The sequence below is a fragment of the Macrobrachium rosenbergii genome, chromosome 5 (genome assembly GCF_040412425.1).
Source record: "Macrobrachium rosenbergii isolate ZJJX-2024 chromosome 5, ASM4041242v1, whole genome shotgun sequence".
Taxonomy (NCBI): Eukaryota; Metazoa; Arthropoda; class Malacostraca; order Decapoda; family Palaemonidae; genus Macrobrachium; species Macrobrachium rosenbergii.
The window spans coordinates 40712024-40732920 of NC_089745.1; the positions used below are offsets into that span (position 1 = coordinate 40712024).

General features: G+C 35.8%; 1 protein-coding gene across 8 annotated transcripts in view; it reads left to right on the forward strand.

The window, feature by feature from the left end:
* The window catches only part of LOC136838708 (intraflagellar transport protein 74 homolog), a 67588-nt gene that overhangs the window by 31138 nt on the left and 15553 nt on the right, over positions 1-20897 (forward strand). For all 8 annotated transcript variants that reach the window (XM_067104125.1, XM_067104118.1, XM_067104120.1 and 5 more), the window contains 7 exons: positions 1564-1709; positions 6020-6190; positions 9998-10075; positions 10480-10642; positions 11467-11663; positions 18769-18945; positions 19459-19584. In XM_067104125.1, the coding sequence (XP_066960226.1) occupies positions 1617-1709; positions 6020-6190; positions 9998-10075; positions 10480-10642; positions 11467-11663; positions 18769-18945; positions 19459-19584 (1005 nt within the window). In that variant the 5' untranslated portion in view covers positions 1564-1616. The remainder of the gene's footprint in view (positions 1-1563; positions 1710-6019; positions 6191-9997; positions 10076-10479; positions 10643-11466; positions 11664-18768; positions 18946-19458; positions 19585-20897) is intronic.

Here is a 20897-nt window from a genome sequence, read left to right on the forward strand (position 1 = left end):
TGTTATTTGTGTGTTGAATGTTTTAAAATAGCATTGATGTAGATGGTTACTTTCAAATTGCTTGGAGCATTTGCTTTTCTAGTCATAAGAATTTTTTCAGTACCTCAGAAACTCTTAATTTTAATATTAAAATTAATCTTGAGTTTGCCATTTCAGGACATTGCTGGACTTTCCTTCCTTGTTTCAACATATGGCTTCACTTGCCTCTCTTTTCGGCAGTTAGCTTTTTATTTGGGGTGAATTTATGAAACCACCTCCATCTCCTATGTTTGTCATTCCCAACACTTATCATTTGCCATCAACTCTTGGTCAGCCATGTATAAAACACTGGCTGTTGTGTGTTTTGTAACAGATAAATACACAAACCAAAGAATACCTGCTTATTTTGGCTTATTTTTATCCACATTGGATGTTTAACTCTGCAGGTAACATGGTCTTTACTGTGTATGAATATGCTGTGCTCGATTTGAGTGATGTTTTATGTGTAATTTCAGTTTTGAGAAATACTTTAATATTTAGTTTATGTAGTAAAGAAAGGTGCACCTAAATAAAACTGCAGAATTCTGAAATTATAACTAAAAAGTGAAAAAAGGAACCTATTTAGAAATCTGATTGCACCCTTATTTAGTCTTATCGCTAGTACTGTATCCAGAATCCATATAAATACTGTATACAAATTTTGCAGTTTTCCTTAGTTATTGACAGTCCTCTCATGAAGCAACAGAATAAACATAAGGTTTTGCAGTTATATTTGAGAAAAAACTGATTACTGTACGTGATTTATTGCATTGTGTACTAATTTATTTCAGTCATATGGAATAAATGAAATGAAAATGAAGCACACATGATAGATGTGTAAATTGAGTTTCACACACCTTTCACCAGTTTGATGGCAAATAGTACCTCATAGGTAGGGTGGTAGGTTTTTAGTTATGGTATAATGTATAGGGTTTAATTTATAATTAACACCTGTACAAAGTTTCAAGACATACTCTGTTTCACTTAAGCAAATCACTATGAGTGCTTTCTGCTCATCTCCTCTGCTAGTACACAATCATGGTCTATAGACGGTAAAGAAGCTGGAGCTATTGGTACGTTGGACGAGGATTCTTTGTATTGTTGTAGGTCTCACCTGTCCTCTAAAAAGTGCTTCACATATTTCAACTAACTGTTCAGCCCGATTTATTTTGCCTTCATTAAAAATAAAGTTAATTTGTTGCAGAGTCCTGGCGCTTACTAGTTTTCATTAATTCTTTATTTCACGTAGTTGAGTCTTAATGTCTAAAGTCATTTAGTAATGTAAATGTTTAAAAAATTTACCTTAGTTGCATTATGTAATAGTGTTAATTTACCTTGAGTGAAAAATTCTTAGTTTTCTCTTTTCTGTTTAGTAAGTCACAGGAAGCAAATCTCTTTATGCAACATCTTTCTTTGAAATATTTATTGCTTCATTATTAACTTTATATTTTTAGTTCTGTTCATATTTAATTTTATTTGAATATTTCTTTACATACTGCAGTCAGTATTTTGTAACAGGACTGATGTATGTTATTCCTTTATCAGTTGAACGCACGGCACCAGCTGGTGGTGAACGTCCCTTTTCAAGGGGTGTGAACATGATTGACCGTCCTCCTTCATACACTGGCATGGGAATGGAATCACGTCAACCATCAGCTTTTGGGGAGCGTCCACTGACACGTCATAGCCAGGCAAGGAAAGATTCTATTGTTTGTTTGTTATTTGAATGCTTTAAATATTTTTTTTTTATTGTGGTACTGTTTCAGAATATTTCATCATGCATATTACAAATCAGTTACTTTTACTAAATCCTTCCAAGGTGACATGAGCATTAATATACAGTATGTACTTTGAGAGTTGTGACATTGTTTCAGCTCCTCATCACGAAGTCAAGCAAGTGTCATATTGAATGAGACTGGTTGATCATAGACAATATACCATTGCAATTCTTTGTTTGCCTACTAAGGGGTTCTTTGCATTATCCAAAATGCATTGAGTAGCCACTCATTGCGTTTTTGTAGTACTGTACTGTATTGTTCCTTTCGAATGTTTTTATCATTATAAGATTTCATGAGGGGTTTCATTTTCTATTAGCCTACTCCAGGATTTTGGTATAATTGCTTTCTAGAGGAGGCTGATTGACTTTTTAACAAAAACATGCTTTTGAGGTGTAACAAAAACATGCCCTTGAGGTAAATGAACAATTATACAGTAATATAATACCATGTCACTCTCTAAGAATTAGAGGAATTTATTTCTGGTGATAAAAATTCATTTCTCGTCATAATGTGGTTCGGATTCCACAGTAAGCTGTAGGTCCCGTTGCTAGGTAACCAGTTGGTTCTTAGCTACGTAAAATAAGTCTAATCCTTCGGGCCAGCCCTAGGAGAGCTGTTAATCAGCTCAGTGGTCTGGTTAAACTAAGATATACTTAACTTTTTTTCTAATGGGGACTCACTTTCCACGAGAAAGATTACTAGCTGAGTCAAGCTTCTATTTTGCTTTCATATCAGTGATGTTTGACTTATGGCCTTTACATAAGGATGAGAAAGGTGTGTCATCTAAGACTATATTATAGGTGATCCTCTGGTTGTATTTGTAGTTGTAATGTTTTTTCATAATGAAGAGTCTAAGGGATCATGGCTTGGTCACAGAGACAATTGCATTAATGAACTTCCCTTCTTAAGTTTTGACATACCTGCTAGAGATTAATTTTTCTGAAAGTTTTTTGGTTTTAAATGCTTCCCCATAAAGCCTGAATGATGTCCTTTGCAAAAATACAATGTATTGATTGAAGTCATAATTATCACTTGCCTCAGACAAATATGATAATCAGCAGTCAATGTTGATAGATAAAGACTGAAGTACAGACGCTCCACTACTTACAAATGAGTTACTTGCTGAACGGCTGTTCGTATCTCGAATTTGTTCATAAATTCAGCGTGGTATATGCAAAGTCAGTACATACAGTACTATTTGTTTTATCATATTAAAACACAATACTAGTATATAAAACCTAACATTGAACAAATTATGATAATAATCCAGTAAAGTACTGTACAGTTTTCTTACCTTTGAAACTGGTGTCATAGGCTTGACATGATGGATGATGAGCAGGGGAGAGGCGGTATGGAATTATAGGGGTGGCGGGCCATTGATGTCTTCTTTGGGAAGGATTTCTTTTGCATCACTTTCTTTGGGAAGGATTACTTTAGCAAGGATTTCTTCATCACTTTCTCCTTCATTTGGGAAGAAGTCAATGGAGGTATAGAGTGTAGAGGCTCTTGAGGTTGAAGGCACTGGTTAAAGCATTTGTCTAAGGAAGTTTGCATTGTTTTTCTTTTCTTTTCATCAAATATACTAATACGGTAACACTGGATAGCATCATTGATTGTTATTGCTACTTTTGAGAATCTCTCAACATTGGGGTCCTGTTTTTCAAAAATAGTCAACACTTTTTCTATAAGAGAAAACCCCTCGGCCATCAATTTTGTTTCAAACTTCTTTAAGGGAACAAGTTCTTCTTCTTCTTCATGTTCTTCTGGTTTTTGCATTTCTTCCAGTTCCATTAAATCATCATTCATCAACTCCTCTGAATGACTCTCAAACAGCTCTTCAAGGTTCTCTTCCTCAAGTCAAGCTGTAACATTTATGTCAACGAGACACTCAAGGATTCCCCTTGCCTCCTCTTCTTGATCAAACCCCCTGAAGTCATTTACAAACTGTGGGCATAAGGCCTTCCATGCTCCATTCATGTGTATATTGCTTACCTCACGCCATGCAACATCAATATTCTTTATACAATTGTAAATGTTGTAACCCTTCCAGAAGTCATGTAAGATTGCACCTGGGTCATTTATCTCCTTTAATGCTTGCCTGTATATACACGAGTGTAATATTTCTTGAAATTTGCTATTACATCCTGATCCATTGGCTGAATGAGTGAAGCTGTGTTAGGGGGTAAATAAACAATTGTAACATCTGGATGGAAATCCTTAAAGTGCAGTGGGTGACCAGGGGCATTATCCAAAATCAAGAGAATCTTGAAAGGAATCCCATTCTTGCAATGGTACAGCTTGACTTTGGGAACAGAGTGATGAAAAAACCAGTCTTCAAATACAGCATGAGTAATCCAGGCTTTGCTATTGGGCATCCAGATTACAGGTAGAGAACTTTTTGTGATATTTTTCAGTGCCTGTAGATTTGCTGCATGATACATGAGAAGAGGTTTTAGCTTCAAGTCTCCTGATGTGTTGCCACCCAGCAGTAAAGTCAGCCCATCCTTCACCACCTTAAATCCTGGCATCGTCTTCTCTTCATAGCTGATACATATGTGTTTTTTCTAGCATCTTTTCCAGAATAGGCCTGTCTCATTAGTATTAAAAATTTGCCGAGGGGTATAACCTTCCTTATCAATTATTTCCTTGAGTATCTTGGGAAATTTTTCGGCTGCTTCTATGTTGGTGCTCGCTGATTCACTGCTAAGTGACACTTGATGCAAGTTAGCGCATTTTTTGAAGTGATGAAACCCTCCATGACTTGCAGCAAATGTTTTACCATCAGCACTTTCACTAGCCTTAGCCTTCAAGTCATCGAAAAGGCTTTTAGCCTTTTCCTGAATGAGCATGAGGCTAAGTGATGCACAACTTTGTCTCAGGTTTTCCATCCAGACACCCAAAAGTTTTTCCATTTCTTCTATCACCCTTCCCCTTCCCCTTCTCTTATAATTGTTGACTGCATTGGCACAGCACTTTTTGTGTGCTCCATAATTCTATCTTTGTTTTTAAAAATTATGCCAATAGTCAAGCAATTCATATTATAATGACATGCTACCTCAACCATTTTCTCACCACTTTAGAATTTCTTTATTATTGCCACTTTAGTTTCCATTGAGATAGCTTGCTGCCTTTTACCACTACCACTATCATCACTTGCTTTATGCTTGCCATTATCCATGATAGATAACGGATGCACTAAATATTTCACGATAAAATCACACAAGTAAATTGGAGCACAAGAGATAATGACTTAACCAGTTGTGTAGGCTTGGGAGTCTGGGACAGCATACTGGTTTATTGGCGTCAGCTACTGTGCTGTTCGGCATGGGTAGTGGCAGTAACTGTAAGTTAGCCGAGGCATGCAATACAAAATTTGAACTTATGGGTGGCGACCTGAGCAGTTCAAAAAATTTAATTTACAATCAATTGTGGTGGCCAGAGCAGTCCAAAAAAAATTTAATTTACAATCACAATTGTTCATATCTCTGGAAGTTTGTAAGTAGAGGAGCGTCTGTACTAATAAGCAAAAGTATATGTGGACAGTGGTGAATCATCCAAGAGAGTGTAAAGTATAAAGAAAATGAGTGAGGTTGAAAATGATTATTAAAGAGGAGGATAAGGTGGGTGAGGGAATAGACACAGAGGAGCACCAATCGAAATAAGGAATAGAAGTGTTGCTCAGTTAACAGTGATAGATAAGAGGTAATTAGATAAGAAACTGTAAGTGATTTTACAAAGTGGAAGAATGACAATACAAGTTGGGTAAGTGGTGCCCAGGCCATAGTGTCATATCCCCTGGAGATATAATGAGAAACAAATTTGATTCTTCGGTATCCTTTAAAGAGAATGACCAAAGATCATACTTGACTATGTCTTTCAGAAGTCAAGCTGGTGCTATGAAAGAAGAGAGGTCAATTCAGCACCCTTGAAAAGCCTTTGTAATTATAAAGTTTCATTACTGCAGAAACCTTTAGCATAGATTTGTATGATGTCCCAAGGTGTAGTGACTGATACGATGGCATTTCCATTCTAGATGCCACCCCTTCTTTCAGAAGTTCCAGATATTCTTTTGACAAATATTAAACAATTTTAAAGTTAGGTTTGTTTAATAAAACTCATAAGATATTTGGGATGAAGTAGATTTCATTTGCTGGAACATGGTTAAACATACATATTGAGGGCCTGATTATCCACATTCATTTTAGTCTTGTTCTTTCTTACAGGGAGATGGAACAAGTCGACCTACAACATCTGGACGACCTATCACTGCTAGACCAATCAGTGCTGCTTTAAAGGGAGCACCTGGTACTGCTTCCAGGCTTTTATCAACTGCAAGCATGCAACGGCCTGGATCAAGGACTGGTGTAGCTACTGGTATAGGATTCAATACCCCTGTAAGTTATTGATGACTTCATAGATCCCTTGAGTCAGCTTTCTTACTTGTAGTATTTTTTTACTTCTAAGTCTGTGAGCAGCAATAAGCATAAAAGTAATTTTGCTGTACGTACTGTACAATATATAACTATATTTACATTGTCTCTATATTTATGCATACTGAAGAGTAGTTGGAAGCCAGACTGAAAGATCTTAATGAAGTTAGGGATGCTGTGCCTGTGGGAAAACTTATTGTGAGATTTGAATGTTTTGCATACCTGTTGTGTTTGATGTCCTTTCAGATAACATGCTAGAATTCTTATGAGCAAACTGTCAAACTCTGATATTCAGTATAAAATTTTTCTTCAATTTTTTTTTTTAACAGTAAATTTCTATAACTCCTTTTTTGACTTATTGCCAGTATGATAGGCTCATATGGTTATTACAAGGTACATATACTATGATGCATCAAACGTATTTTTCTTCAGTTGTTCCCAGCCAAAGAACTCAACTCTTTACCTGGGTATGCTGGTAGACACAGTCATATCGAGAGGGTCTTTCCTTCAGATCAAAGGATAGAGAAATTCAAGACAGTCATGAAGTTGTTCTTATCGAAACAAAAACAGCCAGCACATCTATTGCAAGTTGTTCTAGGTCACCTGTCATCCTTAGAGAAGCTAGTCCCTCATGGCTGACTTCACCTTCGTTTGTTACAGTGGAGGTTGAAGGAGTTCTGGTCCCCAGTGAGGGACTCTCCATTCTTCTGTGTCCCTCTACCGCAGGAGGTGAGGCAGGATTTGGCATGGTGGCTGGACGATGGGAACCTGACCACAGGGATCCCCTCTTCATGCTCCTCTTCCAGAGATTCTTCTCTTCCCAGATGCCTCGACCAAAGGTTGGGGCCTCACATGGAAGATCTTCTGACTTCAGGGAAGTGGAATCAAGAAGAGCAACAACTTCACATCAATATCCTGGAACTGAAGGCAGCTTTTCTAGACCTACAGGATTTTCAGAATCAGGTAACACGACACTCCGTGGTCTTGATGTCCGACAATACCATGGCGGTGGCTTACAAAACAAGCCGGGGGCCTAGTCTCTCACCATCTTCACGAGTTGACAGTTCATTTACATCAGTGGGCAGTAAACTACTCGGTGGTCCTGTCAGCAAGATCAGCCAGGCAAGAAAAACGTAGTGGCAGACAAGTTGAATCGTCAGAACCAGGTCTTGGGAACAGAGTGGTCGTTACACCAAGGAGTGGTGGAAAGACTGTTCTGTCTTTGGGGAAGGCTGATGGTGGATCTTTTCCCCATCCACTTCAACAGGAAGTTGGAAGTGTTCTCAATAGTTCCAGACCCTTGGGTGGCAGCAGAAGATGCACTTCAACATGCATGGGACAACCTGGATGTTTATGCTTTTCCACCCTTTTGCCTGATTTGTCAGGTGATCAACAGGGTAATGACCTCCCAGAATCTCAGGATGACTTTGGTGGCTCCCTTGTGGCCTCATGCCAAGTGGTACCCCAACCTTCTGACTCTGCTGACCATAGCACCGAGAGAGATTCCTTCGTGACACAACCTTCTTTGTCAACCTCACGTTGAAAGGTTTCATCAGTCCATCAAGTTCCTATCTCTTCATGGTTGGAGACTATCCAATATCTCTTGCGAGCAAGAGGCTTTTCTCTCAGAGCAGTGTCAGAGATGTCTGGATATCTCAGGAAATCATCTACAGCCCTGTGCCAGGGTAAGTGGGCAATCTACTGTGATTGGTGTCATCAACGGGATTTCTCTCCGGTCGGAACTTCTATTCAGCAAGTAGCGGACTTCCTCATTTTTCTATGCAGGGAGAAGCTTCTTTCTGTGTCAGCCATTAAGGACTATAGAGCTGCCCTAGGGCTAGTTCTTCGTTTGAAGAGTAGCTTTTTCTTCCTCATGGGAGATGTCTATGCTTTTAAGAAGTTTTAAGCAGTCCTGTCCTCCTAGAGGACTGAAGCTTCCTAACTGGGATTTGACACTAGTTCTCAGCAGCTTTACTCATGCCCCTTATGAGCCTTTGTGCGGTTCATCAGATAGAGCTTTGGCCCTTAAAACAGTATTTTTACTTGCCTTAGCCTCAGCCAAGAGAGTGGGGAAACTTCATGGCCCCTCTTTTGAGGTGAAGCACTCAGGGGACTGGAGTTCGGTGACTTTTGAGTTTGTTCCGGAATTCGGAGCCAAAACTCAGAAACCACCTGTTCACGATGACAGGTTCGAGTCCTTTTTGATTCCGTCCCTTAGAGATTTCATTGGTGATGATCCTAGGGAAATGCTTTTATGTCCAGTTAGGGCACTAAGTCACTACCTAAAAAGAACTCGATACCTCAGACCTGGGTGTCAAAGGCTTTTTGTTAGTACTGGCCGGAACAAGAAGGAAGTGTCAAGAATACCATCTCCTTCTGGCTATGAGAAGTTATCAGAAGTATGTACAGTCCTTCTAATGTGGACAGTGGCTCATTGCATCCAAGAGCTCATGATGTCACTGGTTTCAGCCCTCCATTGCCTTCAAAAAGAATCTGTCAGTCCAAAAGGTTTTGAATCATCAAACCACCTTTACCTCTTTCTACCCAAAAGACATCACTCACAGGTCCTTGGACACTTTTCCTTGGGTCCGGTGGTAGCTGCCCGACAAGTTGTTTAGCTCATCCAGTGCCCCTTAGGGGATGTGTTGTATTTAGTACAGATGTTGGTGTGAAAGAGATTGTGATTGCAGTGAATGGCCTTCTTCCTTTCTCTTTTCATTCTTCATTTCCAGCATGCAGCAAAGAGAATGATCTTCAGTAGCTGGATCTGTCTATTTCTCGTCTTTTTATAAAATAAATATATCTCAGAAACAGAAGTGACGTCTATCTTCTCAGTAAACAAGAGAAGTTTCTTCATTGATCAAGGTAGTTAACCAATTGCAGATTTTTCTACACGAATACATTTCCTCTCTTCCTCCTCCTTACATTATGGAATGGTATTCCCATTGTATCACAAGCCCGGATATCTGGGTGTTAAGGAAATCTTTCTCCTTTGAGGCAGAGGCGTTTAACGCCTTCTTATACTCCAGTGGTCAGGAAGTGAGCCTGGGTGTGGCAGACCTTCAATCGGTCATAACTTATTTCTCCCACCAATAAGTAAGTCTCCCAATGTAATGACCCAATGGTTTGTATTTGTGTAGGAACAAATCACAAATTTTCAGTCAGTTTGTATGTTTCTTAACATACAAACCTGAAGTCTGCCATACCTTGATCATATGACACTTTAATTTTTTCATAATTGGATTCCAGCTGCGCAGGAGATTTTCCCAATGTAAAGACCTCAGGTTTGTTTGTTAGGAAAAATACAAATTGATTAAAAATCTGTGATTTTAACAGTAAATTATCTGCAACCCTTTTTTGGTATAATGCCGGTATAATAGGCTGTTTGGGATTTTTCTGTTATAAATTAAATGTGTTCACATTTCTTGGGAAATTCCTGGTTTATGCTGTTCTTGGGAAATTCCTGGTATATGCTGTTTGGGCTGATATGGTGTATATTCTTTGTTTATTAAAAGTTCATTTTGTTTCATGATGCTAGTAGCAATATAAATGTATATAAAGGGGTTTGGAACTCACTTCTTTATATTGTTACAAAATTTTTTCAGATTTGTGGATAAAAGCAACTGATACAATATACAGTAACCATGACTTGGAGCAATCTACTGATAGTGAATTATTCTAAAGTCATGTCTGAGAATGATCAGACCGCACTAATAATACATTTGTAGCTTTCAGCAGTTATTTTAGATTACAGTACTCTTGATGTTCCAGATCAGTGTTGTGGATCGTCCTATTACCCAGCAGGGTCTCAGTGGTATGAAAACTGGAGTCAGAGGACCACAAAGACAGGTATTACCATAAGGATGAATTAGATTACCAGATCAGAAGTGTTTATTGTTTCCTATTTTTTGTACATTTCATTTGTAAGTCTTCTGTTGATCTCTAGTAGTTCTTTTTTCGTATAATTGCATTAATATTTATGGATGATTATGACAAGTACACTTCCTTATCTGTAAATCTTTTAATGATTTTTGTCTTAGTTTCTTTTTAAACTTAATAATACAGTCCTGTCAGAGTTCGTGTATGGGATATGTGTACTTTTTCATATCTTAATTACACATTATTCAAGGACTTTGTGGTATCAAGAAATTAACATTAAGCTTTTATCAGTGCAGAAATTTCTTAGATACATTTTCACTAATGTTTGCATCATAGAAAAAAGGAAAAGAATGATTTGAACATTACTTTTGCAGGTGCAAGATAAGAGTTACTTCATGGGCTTGCTACGAACAAGAATAACAGACTTGGGTGGGGAAATCACACGACTAAACTCAGAAATATCATCTATGAAGCAAGAGCAGTCCACATTTTTGACTTATGATAAGCGTGTGAAGGAGATGGCTCAGGAACTAACTGGTGTGTAAATGTAAAATTGACCATTTGTATATCTTTAGTACAGTGTGTTGTACCTCAAGATTTTTTTTGTATTAGAGGTGCTTCTGTTCTGTTTGTATTTATAAAGTAAATTAGAAAATAAGCATGAAAATAGAACTTGACACTTTTCCCAGGAATAACTTATTTGTTCATATGTTTTAGAGGAAGTAGCAAATCATTGCTCATTGCACTTTCAAACTTTTAAAGTGTTAAACAGCAGCAAGCATTTTTTTTTTTTTTTTTTTTTTACTTTGAAGGCCTGGTTCATTAGCAGAAACTTGTCTAATTCCAAACAATATGCTGCATGGAGAAAAGAAAAGAGGGATAAGAGAAGTTAGGAGATCTCTTTTGTGCTTTTCTGACTGTATGGAGAGTTCTGTTCATGAGAGGTGGAGGAGGGGCTTGTTAGATGGCGTAATGTATGTTTCAAAAGCAGTAATGGTAGGAGGGGCTGTAATGGTAGAAGTAGTACTTCTTTCATTCCATTTGCCCTTTCCTAACTTGACTCCTAGCTTCAACTTTTGTTTCCCACTTAAGGAGAAATCTCAATAGTATAACCGTGTTTCATTTGACCCAGTAACATGGTAAACTGTTTGGCAGTAGTAATGATAATGTGTATAATAAATAGTAGATATATAGTCACTGGTTAACTTGCCCCAAACCAGTCAGTTATACAAATAAAGAAGGTGTATATTCCCAATGCTGGCAACTGAGCAAATAGGCCTTGATTGTTATCAGCTGCTAAAACTGTAAATTGCTTTTCATCAAAGAAAATTGATATTCAAATCTCATATTTTTCTTTGTAGAGCTGCAGGGGACGCTGGGCGATTATAACCTGCTTCTAGACTTGATCAACACGGATACTGAAAAACTAGAAATAGATGAGGAAACCAAAGCCCTGAAGGAAACTAATCAGGAGAACAGACACAAATTAGATGCACTGTTTACACGAAAACAGGATCTTGAGTCCATGATGCGGCAGTTAGAAGCAGAAATTGAAGAGGTGAGAGTTTTTGTTAGCTGTTATTCCTGTACAAATTAAGTATTATTAAAATGAATAGTCCAACCTTAGCCATTTGCACTCATTGTTACTGGAATGAATATGCAGTTAATTCTAATGGTCTTGCCTTTCCCTGTGTGAGGTTTGGTGTGACACACTTTTCTAGAAGTTTTATTCTAGGTTTGGCCTAATTGTGGAATGATCTTCCTAATCTTATAGTTGTTGGAACTTCGGAAGTTTAGACCTGATAAAAATTCTTTTTATTTAGAATGAATCTTACCTACTGCTCAAGTTAGCTTATATCTTTGTGCCATTAGGTGCAATCAGCAACCAAGATAAAACAACATAATGCTTGGCTAACCTGCTAGGATTGTCTCCTTAATCACCTGTTTCCCACCAGGTGGCACTGGAATGTTTACATTCTTGTCAGTATTCTTCATGCCATGGCCTTATGTAGACAGTGTGAATCACCGTTAGTAATGATTTTGATGATTTCTGGCTAATTTTCTCCTGTACTGTATTGTTCTTGTTCCCTGTTTGCATTATGTCACCTACAACAAGCAGAAATGAAAGCTTTAAGCTGTATGGGAAAGAGTTTGTTGAAGCTGAATGTTTCAGTCGTGCATGATGTTTGTGTTAGCCTACCTGTTGAGGCACGAGTGTGGTTTTCTTGATGTGAAGATAATAAGGAGTGATCTGATGAGAGTATGAAAATTTGTGAAGTATCGGAAGATGCTGGAGGGTGATAGATTATGTAGACAATTCATTAGGGCACACAGTAAGCCCACTCAGTCTTTTCCTGTTGTCATCGGGTGTTGCTTCTCCTCCTCTTCCATTAGCCTACCTGATAGCCTAAGTTAATTCCTTTCTCACTCCTTCTGCTCTGCCTTCTTTTGCTCCTTATGTGGTTCAGGAGAAAAATAATGGGTAATTGAGAAATATTCTTTTATTATGGTTAGAAGTTGACCGTATACAGTATATTAGGGCGAAGATCCCCCCCAGAGAGAAGGTGTCGGAGCCTTGGTGTCTGTCAGTAGCCTGCCCTCTGGACTGCCCTGGGTCTGTTGGTCTTTCCGCAGACAGGGAACCATTGCGTGTCTCAGGACCAAGGTCTGTGCCCTTCACCATCTCTCTCAACTGTCTCTCTGGTTCAAATTCGATGTGTTGGCCAGAGGAGTTATTTGGTAGTTTAATGCTCGTGTTCACTGGAGAGAGAGTGATTGTGATGTATGTGAACCGGTAGCATTATAGGGATACAGACATATTATATTTACTTTAGTATTTCTCAGCCATGTGTCAATTCTTCTGTTATCATTTACTCACCCAGTACAGTGACCCTCGTTAAGACGGACTAATAGGGGCCAGGGTGTCCGTCTTAGCTGATAGTCTGATTAGTCTATATATATATATATATATATATATATATATATATATATATATTATAATATATATATATATATATATATATATATATATATATATATATATATATATATATATATATATATATATATATATATATATATATATATATATATATATATATATATATATATATATATATATATATATATATATATATATATATATATATATATATATATATATATATATATATATATATATATATATATATATATATATATATATATATATATATATATATATATATATATATATATATATATATATATATATATATATATATATATATATATATATATATATATATATATATATATATATATATATATATATATATATATATATATATATATATATATATATATATATATATATATATATATATATATATATATATATTATATATATATTTATATATATATATATATATATATATATATATATATTATATATATATATATATATATGTATATATATATATATATATATATATATATATATATATATATATATATATATATATATATATATATATATATATATATATATATATATATATATATATATATATATATATATATATATATATATATATATATATATATATATATATATATATATATATATATATATATATATATATATATATTTTATATATATATATATATATATATATATATATATATATATATAATATATATATATATATATATATATATATATATATATATATATATATATATATATATATATATATATATATATATATATATATATATATATATATATATATATATATATATATATATATATATATATATATATATATATATATATATATATATATATATATATATATATATATATATATATATATATATATATATATATATATATATATATATATATATATATATATTATTTTATAAAGTATGGATAATTAACCAATGTAGAAACATTTGAATTAAAGCTTATGGTAAAAGATGAAAATTGAAGAATAAAACATGATAAAAATGATAGAATTCAGCCGCATATGTAGATGCCTAGGCGGAGACATGAATGCATAATTGTTAAGTAAAATGAAGTGGAGTCTCTAAAATGAAAAGTAAGATTTTTTCCTTTTTACCTTTTTTTTCATTTTAGTCTACTGTTAAATAAATGTGAGAATGATTAAGATCATCAGTAATAAAATAGTGGGACAATTAAGACCCTAAGTTCACTAACACATTTTGTTTTCAACAAAAACATTCCGTAAAATGCAAAAATATACATGATCAAAATAATTGTAATTCACCTTTTGAATTTTAATGGTAAGCATGAATTTTAATGATAAGCAAGACTATAAATACATTTCATCATATTGATCTTGGAGAGGGTTGTTTTTTATATTTACTGACGTTGTCATCAGTTTGCAGTTGTAAATCTGAGGATGGTCTGGGAATGGGATTCGCAAGTGATGATGCATCACCATGACAGACTGTTGTGGGATTTTTCATATCACTAAAGAAAATATTATATAAAGCAAATTACTGAGTAATTTTTGCCATCAGCAGTTAAATAATCACAATCATGGCAACATTCAAACTTTGTGCCATCAAGACATATGTCTATAAATAGAACAGAAGTAGAGGGCTGTCATTGGCTAGCAGATCCCCATGGCAACCAGCCAGCCAATCATGTTTTAGCTGTATTCTGTCTGAGAAAGAACTTTTGCTCAGAGAAGCTGACGATGACATAAGTGCACATGTTTTGAATACAATACGTAGTTTTTAATAGTGTATGTATTTTACTGGTTACATGAAGAATAGAATGGATTCCTTCTTATTACATTGAGTGCAAAATTGTTGGTTCAGAGATTTTTCAGCAACAATATATATATATATATATATATATATATATATATATATATATATATATATATATATATATATATATATATATATATACATATATATTTATTTTTTGCATCAGAAGCTATTTACTAAAGCTGTACAGTATTGACATACCTTTAAAAGAAAATTCTTCTCTTTAATTTCTCAAGGATAGAATTACGCTGCATAGAGGGAACAGGCAATTCTCTCTCTCTCTCTCTCTCTGTCATTTGCCAAGTAAACACAGATAGAATTACGCTGCATAGAGGAAACTATCCTAAATCGTGGTCGAACATTACATATTTTAAATCAGCTGACCCTCTTTGGTGTCTGTCTTATCCAATATCCTGATTAATGGGGTCCGGCTTAATGAGGGTCAACTGTATCGTCCTCTGAATGGAAGATAACAGTCCCCTTCTTACTCAGTGTTCCCCTCTATTGCCTCATATTCACCACCTTGTGATGATTATTCTTTTTCGTAATGTAGCGGCTCTTCCTCTAGAGTGAGTTAGCCTGGTGATAGAATGGCTCTTGCTTCTCAGCAGTAAAGTAGCCCTGCTCAACCATCAGTAGCCATTTTTGACAGTGTTCCATCATATAGAAAACTCTTAGCACTACCTTTGAAGAATTATGTTTTATGTCCAATCTCAGAGCTGGGCATTTTGTTCAATATTGACTAATCCATACTTTTCCGATCCAGTCAGTTATTTATCTGGGGATGAAGATTACCTCACTTTTTGGCATTTTTTTCCAACAGGGAGATAGATAGACAATTTTCTATACTTCTATACTTTTGAGAACTTTAATGGGTTGGTCTGTAGACCTCAGATGTCTAGAAGGCATAATGGGGGCCATTCTGAGAAATGTTTGATGTCAGAGAGTTGGAAATTAAACAACCTAAAGCTTTTGGCAGTTTGGAATGGTCTTATGCAAGCGGAACATCTAGTCAGAGACAATACAGTCACAGTCTTTTCCGATAATGCAACCTCTCAATTCTTACATAAGACTACAAGAAGACACAGATCAAGAGATTTGTTCAGGCTAGCAAAGAAACTTCCTTCTCCTTTGGACAGAGCCCAGCAACATCATTCTTTTACCTCATGTTGTCCAAGGGAAAAACATTGTTATTGAAGACCAACTCAGCAGAAAAGGGCAAGGTCTTCAGTCAGATAGTCTCCTCTTCCTCAGGTTTGCCAGAAGTTGTGGAACCTCTAGGGAGACCCAAACACTGCTGCCCAAAACATTACTCTCCTCAGTTTACTGCCCTCCATGCCAGGATCCTCAGGCATGGGCAGTTGATGCCTTCCTTCAGAATGGTTGAACTTAGACCTTTATGCTTTTCCTCTATTTGCTGTTTTAAGGAAATACTCAACAAGTTGTGTGGTTTGCAGAACACAAGGATGATTTGAATAGTTTGTTGGTGGCCCCAAAGGGAATGATTCCCCTAACTTCCTTTCCTGGTGGTAGATGTTCCTCATCTTCTTCCACTCAGGAAAGATCTTTTCAGACTGTCTTATTTGAGAAGATTCCATCTAACTTCCATATGCTTCATATGACCGTGTGGGGATTGTCTTTGTCTGTTAAGAGCTAAAGACATTTCTAGAGTGGCCAAGGAAGTAATCCCTGAGTCTAGAAGGCCTTCCACTGTTTGACTTGTGTATCAGTAACATTGGTCAGTTTATTGATCTTGGTGTTTCTCCAGAGTGATATCCTGCACCCGTTCACAAGATAACCTGATTTAAGTTTTGCCAGTATCCCAGGTATGCAAAGCAGTTTTCTGTCACCGCGATCAAAGGATACCACTTTATATTGCATTCAGTTCTGCATCATGCTGACTGGAGTATTGCTCACGATTTAGTTTGAGGAGGTTTTCTATCTTTTGTGCTGGAAATTTCAATCTTCCTATCATGGTTTACAATGAAATTTAGACGTAGACCTCCAGATTTTAACATAACCTCAGTTTGAGCCTCTTGATAAGGCATCACTTAAGAACTTTGAAGACACTTTTCTTTTAGCTCTTGCTACAGGAGAGTGTGTTAGTGAGCTTCAAGTCCTTTCTTGTATGTGGGCTTTGTTCTAGTGGTAACCTCTCTCTTTTCTTTCTTTGCTTAGAGAAAAGATATAGAAGTGGAAGCCCTTCTCAGGTTGGTGACAGTACCTAATTTAATTGCTTTGGTAGGCAATGCTGAAGTGGCTGGCTTATGTCCAGTTAGAACTCTCAAGGGTTTAAATTAGTGAGCTTCAAGCCCTTTCTTGTATGTGGGCTTTGTTCTAGTGTTAACCTCTCTCTTTTCTTTCATTGCTTAGGGTTTACCTGGACAAACATAAACCTTTAAGAGGAGGAGTTATGTATTTATCTAAGGTGTTAGAAGACCAAATACTCCTTTGTCCAAGAATGCTTAAGTCAATGCACATGGAGTTGATTCCTGAGCTTTTACAATTTTTGAAAATAATCCTCATGCCTTCTGTACTGTAAGCACATCTTCATTTCCTTAAAGCCTTTCGCTAAAGAAGGTCATGCAGTTCAGGGGAAGTGTAACTTGGTGACTCATATTATTTGTGAAATGTTCACATTTAGCATGAGGTGTAAAGCCCTTAGTCCTGTCGTTGCGGTGGAGGAGCTTTCTCCTGAACCAAATATGATAGTAACCCTGCTTTCTACCTTATCATTAGTTTGGAAATCCTGCTATTGAATTTTGGGAGCATGAAGGTATGCATTGGTGTATAGGAGCACACCTTCATATATGAAGGTGGTAGTTGTCTTTAATTCTGGACCGTCGGTTATGGGCTTTCGACTCAGGCACAGGAGTTGCTGGTACCCTACGAGATAGGGTCCTTTTTTCCCTGTAAGGATCCTCTGACAAGTCTTGCTACGAGGGCCTTACTCCCTGTTGTGGTTCCAACATCTGGCGACAGTACTTGCCAGTAAGGATCACACAACAGGCAGGAATGTTGAGAAGCTTTTTTCCCCTCATTAAAAAGCTTTTAATGAGGGCCGCACTAACCCACCATCCTCATGCAATGTGGTAGCCAGCTAACTTTAACAGTAGGTAAGATTCATTCCAAATAATGAGAATTTTCATGATAAAATTAATTATTTGGATACTTACCTTGCTATTAAAGTGGAAACCCATCCAGCCTCCTCACATCTTAGTGGGTGGTCATGAAGAATTCTGACAAGAATGTAAACATTCCAGCATTACCTGGTGGGAAACAGGTGATTACAAATACAGTCCTAGCAGGTTAGCCAATGTTATTTGTTTTATTTTAATTGCCAATTGCACCTAATGGTGCGAACGTATAAGCTAACTTTAACAGTAGGTAAGCATCCGAATAATTAATTTTACCATGAAAATTCTTATTTTTTTTATTTGCTGGAAGATGTTATCTCTCTTCAATTATCTTATTTTGCTTTATTTATCTTATTCTTCTTTATCTTTCTTATATAATTGATTCTTTAATTTTTAGTTTCCTTTCTATTTGTGGCTGCTTTCTCTGTTGGGGCCCTTGGGCTTTTAGCATTCTGCTTTTCAAACTACAGTAGTTGGAACTTGGCTTATCAGACTGTTAAAGATAATATTGTCTGTAATTTATGTACATATGGGATTTAGAAAACTTACATTATCAGGAAGACAGTTCACTTATGCTGTCAAGTCATTGAAACTACAAGATTTTGTGGGTGAAAATAAAAATTTTTTAAAAACTAAATGGGTTTTTTATTTAAAACCATCACTTTACAACTGCCTTCAGGCAACAGATCCCTTTCCATGCACATTTAAAATGACATTTTAAGTGACTTCTTTTCCTTGCAGGAACGACACATGGGAGAAAGTCTTGTGGAAGCTATGCAGCCAGCTCTGCGAAATAAATATCTTGATTTAAGAAATTTGAACGGCTCCCTATTACAACATCTTGATCAAATGCAGCATGAACTAGATGCTTTCGAGAACCGCAAAGCTGGTTTAGAGGATGAACTTACCACGTCAAAGGTGAGTGATTATCACATTTCATATTTTCAGACTTTGTGAAATAAAGTATATACTAGTAGTAATAGTTTTTTTTTTTCATATTACAGCCTATTAATCATAAGGTTTCTTATTCATGTAGAGCTCATCCAAGAAGTACTATTATCCTGGAAATAGTGCATGCCTTAGTGTAACTCCATAATGTCAGCATCTTATGATTTAAGTGTTTGTATGAAAAATTTTTACCATTATCATAAGAACATTATTTTCGTAACTCAGTTGCTTAATTCTAGATTTTTTGGCAAAAACTAATTATGCATTGCTTAGGTAGACATTTAAGTTTATGGTAAATTGTTAGTTTTCAGATTATTGTACAATAGATGTAATTAATATGAGGGGTTTTTCATGTTCTGCAAGTATTGGTTTTTCTGTTTATTTTCAAGTACAAACCCTATCTTGCACTTTTGTAAATGACTAGGTTTGTGAGAAAAGTAACCATAATATGAGGTACTGACTTTGCAGTATCAACTTTTCCAGGTAAAGCAAGATGCTGTGGTCTTGTATGAGAAGTTACAAGAATTGGAAGAGAAGAGAGATGAAATCATCAATGAAAATCAGAAACGGGGAACACCCAAGGAGGAGAGAGAAAGACTACTTCTTCAGGTAGGAAATGAGTACTGTTTACCTTTATTCAATGATGATACAGTACAATGTATTTGAGAAATTTTTGTGGCCTGATTATAGGATGAGAATGCGGCCTAATTATAGGTTGAGATTTCTGCTCACAAAATAGCGACCAGTCAGAGCATTAGCAATATTTTTGGCTTTGAAAGACATATCTCATGGTTGGAGTGGCAGCAGTAAACACTATTGACATACCTATTTTGTACTATTTTTTTATTTGAAGCAAAAATGTAAATGTGTTTCATGTAATTTAGGATGTTTATGTGTCATGGTAGGAAATAGTACAAAAGGAGTGTAATGCTAAAACTATTTTCTCTGGCATGTCAATATGAGCAAGTGACATTTTACATTTTAGGCATGTTGATAAAACATGACATATTTCACATGAAGCTGGAGTATATAAATAGTTGTGTTTCTCATAATTTAGGAATGTATTAGGTTATTATATAGCAGAGAGTATTTAATTTATTAAGAGTTTTTAAATTTCTGTCTGAAGATGGCTTTCTGCCGTAGATTTAAGTTTTATTACATATTACAAAGTCAATATTTAATTTAAGCTATAACTTTAGGTATGATTTTAATTTTGTTGCAGAAGCTGGACATCTGCAGCAAAATAATGTCTTCTATATTTTAAGTCTAAGAGTGTACTTTTTAGTATATGCAGATTCTTTTAATTGTTGTTAGAGATCAGTGACCCAAGCAGTCATGACTCCAGAGAAATCCAAATTACTTAAAGGCAACTATTTAAGTAAAATAGCAATACAGGCAGTCCCCGGTTAAAGGCAGGGATTCTGTTCCCAGCCGAGTGCCAATAACCGAAAATTGCAGATAACCGAAATTCGCCAGTAATTATTATGGCAATAAATGGCACTTACGATTTCAAAGCGCCAGTAAACTGCTTATTGCCGCCATTAACCTTCTTATTGGTACCAATAAACCACTTACCGACACCGATAAACCGCTTACCGACACCAATATACCACTTACTGACACCGATTAACTGCTTATCGATGCTGAATATCACTTACTATTGCTGAAAATCTGGTTAACGATGTCATTGGCCAAGTGTCATAAAACCAAAATGCTGTTGACCAATGCCACAAATATGCGAAGACTGTCTCTACAGGTATTATCTTATTATGGCAGGGCCTCTCTGGCGTTCATAAGTCCATCTTAAGCAAATTTCTTGACTGTGTTTAATGAACATAAATGAAACTCGTAAGATAATGAATCTGCAACCTTGCACCTACTGCGCAATCCTAAATAGGAGATATGTGAATAAATCAGTTGAA